The following is a 10,187-nucleotide window of genomic DNA, read 5'->3' on the forward strand; positions in this document are numbered from 1 at the left end:
GAGGCGAGTTTAGTTTACTTGTTTAATTAAAAGGCATCAGAATACATGAAAATGGCATTAGTAAAAAAAATTCTGGAGGAGGACCCACCCACTTTTTTTTTTTGCTTCCGACGCCCATGTGTTAGTATTAATCATTAAACTTGTAAAAGCAGACTTGTTTTAGACAGTGTATTTATATTTATTTTGTATATTATTTTATATAATTTTAATGTAGTGAAGCTATGAACTTTAACTTAAGCATGTTTAACTTTATTTTTTAACTTTTTTTGTTTAACATTGAAAAAATATTAGTTATATTATTACCAATAATAACTGTTGTTTAATAATAGTTTTTAATGCACTTGTCATTTAATAATAGAAAATGAATTCATATAGAGTGAGTACATGCCATTTCACTAATGTTAATGTTCACGACGTTGAACTGTTGAATTTTAAACAACATTTACAAATATCACAACGAACTTTAGTTTTGTCTTCGGTCTGGTTGAAATATTTCCACACGGTTGAGGTCGGGGTTGCCATTATAAGTTAACGTTACTGGATTCAAAAAACAGTCATCACTCAACAGTATCACTCAATCCATAGATATCATATAAAGGCTAGATGTCTTAAGGCGGAGTCACTTCCGGCATCACCAGCGGCCATCTTAGGACAGGGCTCTGTGAATTAAGGTGAGTGAGCAGCACGCACACAAATCCTCTTATCTCGCTGAAATCTGGACGGATTTACAAACGGTTTGGTTTCTTACAAACGTTATTAACGTGGCTATAATTCTGAATGCTTAAACATTTTGAACATAATTATTCATATGTATGCAGTATAATAGCTACATCTCTGACGTTTATAACAAACCAAACCGTTTGAAAATCGGTAGAAAATTGAGCAAGTTATGGTTATTTAAAAGTACATGCACCATGTTATGAGTGAGCGAGCACCCTGTCTTAAGATGGCCGCCGTGTGCGGATGTCGAGCTCCATTGGCCAGCAGCGCGGACGAGACATCTAGCCTTTATATGATATCTATGACTCAATCAACCACCACTTACCAATTATGGGCATGTCCCACTCTCACCCTGAGGACTGGTACATGATTGGTTCGTAAAACCTACTGCAGTGTTTTGTGCCAATCACAACCAATTGACTGTATTGAACCACATCATGATTGATTGAGCTGCAAAACAGACCCAACAGAAAAAAACTATCTATACATTATTGTTCTTTGTTTTCCTGGCATTACTTATTTTTTCCTCTCATTTCTTTATCTTTTTGTTTTAATTTTCCGTATCTTTACATTCATTATAATCTTTTCGTTATAACGAACTGTTGCTGTGTTGAACTTGAAAAAAACACTCGACACTGGGAGTCGATTCCTGACCTGGAGTCGATTCCGACACTAGGGCTAGTGAGAGTCGAGGAATCGACTCTTTTGGAGTCGACTCCCCATCTCTAATTCATGTGCATTTATTGCATGGAAGGAGAAAGCGCCGACGCCTGCATGATTTCATCTGACGGTACATAAGCATATTATAATCCATCTGTTCCGTGAGAGCAGAACGAACGAGTATTTATTGACGTTTTAAATTTGAAAACCCCAAAAAGCAACGAAATTGTCAGACATCCATTAGTGCAGGTTCACGGAGGAAAACAACTGAAATACAGCGCTGGTTGTTCTCTCGAACGGTAACGACGGAACCCAAAGACGTGGGCTTTGTACCCAAGTATTAAATTGTATGAAATAATCCCGAAAAAAAGCACAAACACTGCAGAGATGGCAAGTTCAGCAGCAACATTTGCTGAGGTGAAGTGACGGGCCGGCTAGTAACAGCAGACAAACGGCTAGCACCGACAGCGGCAATCCATCTGTCACTCAAGTGGCCACTGGCCACACCCTTAAATTTAAATATTAATCAACTAAACGGACGAGTTATAAAATAATTCACCCCCCTCACAGTTGTTATGAAGGGCAAAATTAGCTGTATAGACCAAAGCCACATAGAGATCCAGGCTGTAAACATATTTTTTTCTGCTGTAAAGTTGGTAATTTTAACATGGGGGAGATACAGATTTGACTCACTTCTGCAGCCAGGCCAAGCGGCCAGTCAACGAATTGCGAGCTGCACAGAGCGGCTGAAATGATAGTGTCTGTCAGATATTATAATACATATGACAAAAACAATGGTCTAAATTATGTTGCATATTCCTCAAAAGTTCTTGTGATATCACTAGTTGACAACATAGTACTATTTTCGGAAATCATAGGCTATGATATTGCGCAGGTGCACGTGATGCAACGCTGCTTGAGCCGACAGACTCGTGTGTCAGACTCATTTCAGTGCAAAATAATTAGGTCAAAAACAACTTAATATACTGCAAATAGCCTACTAGTTTTCTATGTTTATTTATAATTAATTTAGGCGGACAACAAGGCTACCAATTACTGCGCACAGTGCGCAGCTAATTAACTTAACGTTTTTTTTTCTAACGTCATTTTTAGTCGAAAATTTCTGGACTTCAGTCGACCAAGATTTTCTTTGGTTGATTACAGCCCTAGTAACATTGTGTTTGTAAAACGCTAGTGGATCATGTCAATGCGATTCGACAGATGTGTGAACTTGAGGAAGATAAGTGAACATATTCTTGGGAAACTCTAATTTAAGTAGTTGCTCTAATTTAACTCCAAGTTCAGAAGTCATAACTATAATGGCTATGTGTACATGCAACCTTATAATCAGTTCCCCTCAAATTTAATACACCTCAATTCATCTGACTGAGCTTCATATACAAATGTAATTTTGATCTGAATGAAAAGGTTGCCGTCGATCTCAATCAGTTAAATAAGAAAAAGATTTTTTAACATATGTCATCAAGGTAAAAATGAGCACAGATCGTTAACGGCGGTTCCTTGTGGTAATTGCAGTATCTCGGGCAGGACATCCAAATGTTCGCCTATCATTCATTATTCTCAAATCTCTCTAATCATTTGAAACAAATAAGTAGCAACTTTACATGGCTGCTCACTCTAATGTTAACCTAGATAAATGTTTGGCGCACATCCAAGTGTTTGCGCGGAGTGTGAAAGCTAAAGTATTAGCGCACTTACTGCATGACATGGAGGAGCTGGAGCGATCACTCGCAGTTTTCATGACAACAGCGGAATCAAATTAAAATACGCTTACAGATAAGAGTAATACATCATTCAAAACTGTAAAGGGTTTTGTTTGTACAAACTACTTTTATTTGTGTAAACTCACAATAACAAGAAAACTTTGTGCCTTTATCTAAAAAAAAAAAAAACAATCAGGATGCGCTTTCTACCGTCAGTCTCCGTGAACTGAAGCACATAAACGAACGGAAACTCAGTGTGTATAGGCTACATGCCTCACAGACATGAGAAATATATCTATAGAAAGCTTGAATTGTCTACTTTTAAATGAAGAAACACTCTCTGATTAGACCCATGTAATCCTTATGGAAGGTGCATTTCTCTCTATAGGCGCATCCACTACACTGCGGAGATGGCGAGTCAGCATTGTCAAATTCATCTTTGCAGCAGACACCAGCACAGAAAAGACTAGTTTATTAATATACAATTAAAACGCCTCCATGCTATTTTTTTACCCAACACATTCATAATCATTACTTTTGACAAGCGTTATGCGTGCGCTTGAGTGGGTATCACGGTTACAGTATATTAAACGCTCATTATGGCTTAGTATTCTCCTCCATATATATTTTAGTAATTAAATGAATATAAACATGCGATTAGTCGACTAATGGCTTAAATGAACGACTACTAGTCAACTAGAAAAATCTTTAATTGGGGCAGCCGTAAATCATACCAATTTGTACAGTAAAGCTGCATTTTTTTGTTGTATTGTTGGTGAACATTGTCTGTTTTTTTGTACCTATGATGTCTGTCTTTTAGGTTATTTACGTCTGAGAGTTTCCTATCAACTTGTTGACATGACAATAAATTTATTGAATTGAACTGAATTTTGAGAATCACAAATAATTTCTTTTCTTGTTGTTTTTTTTTTACTAGATTTTCCCAGGATTCTGAACTAATCATGCATTAATTGGTGCAGTCTAATTAAAAAAAATGTATATATAGCCTATATATATGAATTGAGCAGTTTGCCCAATTCAGCATGTTGAATCGGCGTTGGGGCCGTCGGTGAGAGTGGGAACTCTGACTGGCAGTTCAGTTTAGCAAACGAGTCAGTGCACGAGAATTAAAGCGAAAGTGATGAAAGAGAGAAAGTCAGTCAAGACGGCACTGATCTAATGTTATCCTACCCGAGCATTCCCAAGTGTGAATATTTTCACAACAACATGAGCTGCTTAAAATGAAGAAAACATAACTGACATTAAAAATGGTAAGCAAGCGCTGCTTTGTTTACAATTTGTATATCTTGTATACTTTGAATGACAAATATAGACTATTGATACTGCTGATATCTATAGTTAATTCCTTACACGCAGACGCAAAACACACGTGCTAGTTTGCAGTCGGCTCTAGTCTGTGCTGTGTTTAAGCACAGCTTTTTGGTCCAGACGCAGCCGACGTGATGCGACAACACCATCGCTAGTTCTTTGAAGTGACTACTTGTCGCCACCTACTGGTGCAACTATGTAATTGATATAATCTTCAATTGAAGCGTCATGTTACTTTTCGATAGGTGATTTACTCTATTTTGATCACTACTGTAGAGAACAGAGTTTATATCCGAACTATAAACTTTTATTCCAGTGATAATCTGAATGTTTGTAACAGAAATAATGAGACTGTGTGGTTGAAAAACTTTTTCATACCTATACATGGCAACTGCTCTCTCTGGATCAGCGGCAGCGCCAACGCAGATTTGTTCCGTTGTGATCGTAATTGTTAAAGGTTTTAAAGACACAGCCGAATCACTGTCATTTAGGAATAAGGTTGCATGGCTGTCTGAATCGAGATTGTGATCTTTTAATGATTAACCATTAGGGGTGGGGAAAAATTTGATTCTTAGATGCATCGCGATGCGGACGTGGACGATTCTTAAAATTGAATATATTAAAATTGTAGAGTAAATATATAAATATAAGTAGTCTAAATACAAAACACAACAAATTTAAATAAATTCACAAAAAAACCTAAGCCACCTAACCCAAATACAATAATTTAACACTAAATAATACTACAGTACTAGTAACAGCAAAGGCTGTATTCGGTATGCTACAAACCAGCTTTAAATTTCAGCAATTCTTTTCACATTGCTTTCCTTCTCTGGACAAATACGACACCTCTCCTGACTAGGTGAGCGTTATTTTAGAACGCATCACCTTAAATGCTGTGAAACGCCGTCATGTTTAGCGCTTATCAGGATCAACTGAAGGCTGGATTTTCAAAAGTACGTGAGGTTTGCAGCTCTATTCTTGCAGTAAACTTGCACAACGTTCTGGAATGAATAATTTATTAGATGTACGCCGGTCTGTTATTGTATGGACATCGACTTTTCACACTAAACATGACGCGGAAAAAAAACGAACAGTGATTGGTTGCGTTACATGTCAGTCAGTCATTGGCTGATATTTTTATTCTTAAATACATATAAAGTGAATGTGTTTTGTCATTTAAGAAACCTTTATAATGATCACGATTCATGTTAGTTGATCTATAACGCACAATGGGCACCATGTTAGTACGCACTGCAGTTCAGAGAATTGAATCAGTCAGATTTAGGCTTACAGCACATTAATTCATCCACTTCTACTGAAATACATTAAAGTAAGTGGCTGGTGAAGTGTGAGAAGAATAGAGTCAATGTTATAGTTACCTACACAATGTGTATCTAAACACGTCATCAATTTATAATTGAAAGGATTGTTATTGCCGCTTCCATAGACATCAGTGTGTATTTTACAAACTATAAAATGTTGTTTTGCTAGTACTTATGTGTATTTAAATGTCTGAAACCTAAAATAAAGCTTGTGTGGTTGAAAACACTGAATAGTTGTGATATAATATGACAGTGCTGAGAGCGAACGCAGATTTGAATTTAGAAGTTGATGATCACTACTAATCTGAACGTTCTAATCACAGCGGTGTGAGCGATCGTACGCATCAAAGGGTTAACTAGCGATCACATGCAGTGATGAGGCTTCTTACGTCCGTTTCGGAGAAACAGAGGGCAAATATTTCAACAGACAGCTGAGGCATTTAAGTGGTACCGAAATGAGGCACCGAAATCTGCGTTTTGATTCGGTCCGGTTACATAGGTACCGGTTCCATATCGGTGCCCGGTTTCGGTACCCAACCCTATTCATAAACACCTCTGATTGGCCATTGTGTTCACAAGCTCAACGGTGTCTGTGATTGGCTACAGTGATCAACGCACGAGAGCGTTTGAGAGAACCACGGAAGTGTTTGAACGTTTTTTGAAAGCAGGAGCGTTTGAAAGCAAAAGCAGGCGTACCAGCGCCAGTGGACCGATCCACTGATAGATGCCTGTTTTCAAACACTCCCGTGTGTATCTGTGCAAGCGCTCACTGAAGAGCGTCATTGATGTATATTTACGTTTTTGAAGCGCTGATCATTTAACTTTTATTTTTTCACAAAAGTGACAGCCCTAACAGACATCATCCGTTGTGGCCGTTCTTAGCAGTTTTTCTGAGGCTTTTATATTGTTCATAGCGATATCGCAATTAGGCTACATCGTATCAACCGAAATTAAGAAATATATCGCGATATAAATTTTGGCCATATCGTCAAGCCCTATATTGAACACTTATGGAACTCTTGTTATCGTTTTATCGAGGAAAATTATATAGCGATAATTATGGTTATATCGCCCAGCCCTACTTGACCACTATTAGATCGACATTTCAGCGGTGTGTTACTGTAAAACTCGTATTGTGTAGTGTCATGATGCTGTGAACAGGACTGATACAACAGCATTAGGAAGCGAGGAGTTCTCTGTAGCAGAAACTGCTGTATGAAACTCTCTCTGGCCGCAGTCTTTTAACCAGGCTCATCCCTCTCTCTCTCTGGAGCACCAAGAGCCAACATGGATGCCCAGCACATTCCCACTGACACAAAATGGCAGTGCAAAGATCAGTGGTGTTATCAGGCCAGGACATAAACAGGACTGCAGGAGAGGTTTATCATTAGACTTCGTAATGGTGGCAGACGGGAGAAGGTGAGGCTATTTTGGGCAGCCTCCGACTCAGTGGATGTGTTTCAAGAGTGCTAAATAATCGATTTATACTTCAAAAACAACACATCTGGGAGATACAGCTACAGTAAACAGATGCAGCTTAATAGCATCACCCAGGCTTGATCAATTAAATTACATTTCCACATCTTAGACAGAAAGTAATGACAGACAACATAATTCGAATATAAAAACCATGTAAAAGTAAAGGATTTAGTAGTTAGCCTAATCCTCAATACTGCCTCTTGCTCTTTGTCCTTTTTGCACTCTCTGGTGAAGAGGCATCATTTCCTTGACATTCTGCACGGGTCTCCTGCTCTCAGGCCCCTGCACTAGCACCCGGGTGAACCCTTACAATGCAGGGATGTCATTTTAGCTTTCTGCTCTTCACAGGCACAGTCAGTGTCCACCTGTTTCTGACACATACTTATACTGTCAATTAAAAACACCTACTTTGGGTTTCATGCTATCACTTTATCTCACCATACATATACACACACATATATACATACATATACACATACATACATATATACATACATACATACATACATATATGTGTGTGTGTGTGTGTGTGTGTGTGTGTGTGTGTATATATATATGTGTATGTATATGTTGATTGATTATTGAAAATTTGTATAATTTATATTTGCATTGCTACGCCAGTGGTTGTTCACAATATATATCCTTGCAGTTAGACAGCTCTTGAGAGTTTCTCACCTAAACATCTCCCCGGGGGAATATCACTTATCTTTAGTCTCTTTGCAATGAAAACAACACATGCAAAAGCAACAGCATGGAAAGAGTACAGTGAAATGATCTCATTTAGGTCTGCTGACAGACAAACACATTAGTATTAGGATGCAATGCTCAGTGACAGGATGAAAGGTCAGCTGTGCAGACTGACACAACTTGACAACTGGCCAACAACTCCAATAATATCCTAAATGCCATGTGTGTGGAAGTGGACAACACCTTAAATAAGGCACCATGCCAAAACAGCAAAACCAAGCCCAAACTGTTAGGAGTAACTCTATATGTGTGATACATTAATGTGCTTTATTACAAATGTGCATAGAAACATACACTGCAAAAAACAAACAAAAATCTAACTTCCCAAAACAATTAACAAGTGACTTAACAATAAAAAAAGTTAATAAAAGGCAGGGTAGAAAACAAAACAAATCCATTTGCTCCATATGCGCGACCCTGTTTGCCATCATGAACCAGAGTCTCCAAGTCTCACTCCTGCTCACTAAAACCTCAAATCTAACCTCAAAATCAGCAGCTTACAGTGTAATCTTAAAATACGATATCATATTGCCAAATATCATAACGCACATAAGTTCTAAAACTGTGAATTAGCAGTTGACGTTTTCTTTTTTTTCTTATTTTGACTTGCTGAAGCTCATTCTGAGCAGTTGCACTGTAGTACAGTATGAGCTTATGATGCTAATTAGCCAAGAGCTATAATGCTGATGCTAAAGTGCTCGCCTCAACTGTATGAGGCTAACATGCTAACCAGCTAAGAAGCTAAATGCTAGTTAGCCAGTCAGAGACCACTTTACACAATTCATTTTGACAGCACAAGCTAAGCGGCTAACTAGCCAAGAAACCAACACGCTAGCATGCTAAGGAGCTAACACGCTTGTCAGCCAATACCGCGCTAGCTAATTAGCAAGAATGCTATCCAGCTAAAGAGCTAGCCCAACCGCAGCCTGCTAACCTCACACTGTAACTCGTAAGCCAAGTCGGTCGAGTAATTGTAAGCTAATTTTAACTCTACACACGGAACCTTGAACCAAAGCCCTTGTACTATCCAAAACTAGAAACTTCTGAGAATAAAACAAGCACACTTTACCTTCTTTGGCTGGTGCGAGCGGCGCGCCGTGTGTGTGTGGAAGCGGCGCCGGGGACGCGCTCGCGAGCCGCTGCTGCTGCTGGAGCCAAGATGGCGTCCCCTCCAAACTTCCACTGTTACTTTGCGCACTCATCGAGACACTTTTAGAGAATCATAGAGCAAAACACCAATCAGCTGTCCACGCAAAACACATCAGACAAAATGTAGGAGGTTAAGTGAATGATGGTGTGTGTGTTTTTTTTTTCATCGGGGGAGGAGGGGCTGTCAACACTTGGGACAGACACACAAACCTTCATCGCCCTCTGCAGTGCGTCTAGAGGCGCCTGCTGCTACTGAAGAGGATCAAGATGAAATGAAGACGTGAAGCTGCTCTCTCTCTCTCTCTCTCGAAACACTATCGCGATACTTGACACTCATCCCATGGAAATTAGCTGGGGGGAGAGACTTGGGGGCCACTTAGAAATTACTGTCCCATCGGTCTAAACATCATATCCATCACACACATGCTTATGTCTGTGGTGTAAATACACTGCCCGGCCAAAAAAAGTCGTTGTTTGGATTTAAATAGGCAGATGCTTAAAAGTCTATGATTGGATCATTATTGCAGTGGTTATTATATTTCTAGCATTTTATATGATTGGCAACAATTCCTCTAACCCTAATTGATGGAGTGTGTAGCTTTTCATTTCTCAATCATGTAGGAAGACACATGTCTTCATGTATTCCAAATGAAATTGTATTTCTACAATGAAATGTATTCCATTTTCATACGTGGAATATACGTGTCTGGACGTATTCCAGGATGACAATGTCCAAGATTCATCAGGCTCAAACTGTGAAAGAATGGTTGGAAGGAGCATAAAGAATAATTTTCACACATAAATTGGCACCTTAAATTCATTTAAAGTCTTTGAGATGTGCTGGAAGAGACTGTAGAGTGCTGGACTCTTGCATTGTCAATACAAAATCTTGACCAAAAATGTATGCACCTCTTGACGGAAATAACATCACAACATTTATTTCCACTCTTAACCATTTGCCTATTCAAATCGAAACAGCGACTTTTTTTTGGCCAGGCAGTGCAGATGGCTATAAATATCAACCTATGACATAGATTCGCTTCAAATCAGTGTG

At 38.8% G+C, this 10,187-nt stretch overlaps 1 protein-coding gene across 8 annotated transcripts in view; it reads right to left on the bottom strand.

Moving 5' to 3' along the window:
* The window catches only part of tlk1a (tousled-like kinase 1a), a 47,352-nt gene extending 37,802 nt beyond the window's left edge, over window positions 1-9,550 (bottom strand). For 3 of the 8 annotated variants that reach the window (XM_084421790.1, XM_084421787.1, XM_084421788.1), the window contains exon 1: window positions 9,054-9,311. In XM_084421790.1, coding sequence (XP_084277916.1) covers window positions 9,054-9,186 — 133 coding nt within the window. In that variant the 5' untranslated portion in view covers window positions 9,187-9,311. The other 5 variants (XM_084421786.1, XM_084421785.1, XM_084421791.1 and 2 more) reach the window with 5 other exon arrangements.
* Window positions 9,551-10,187: the final 637 nt, after the last annotated feature.

Source organism: Rutilus rutilus (assembly GCF_951802725.1).
Source record: "Rutilus rutilus genome assembly, chromosome: 10".
Lineage (NCBI taxonomy): Eukaryota > Metazoa > Chordata > Actinopteri > Cypriniformes > Leuciscidae > Rutilus > Rutilus rutilus.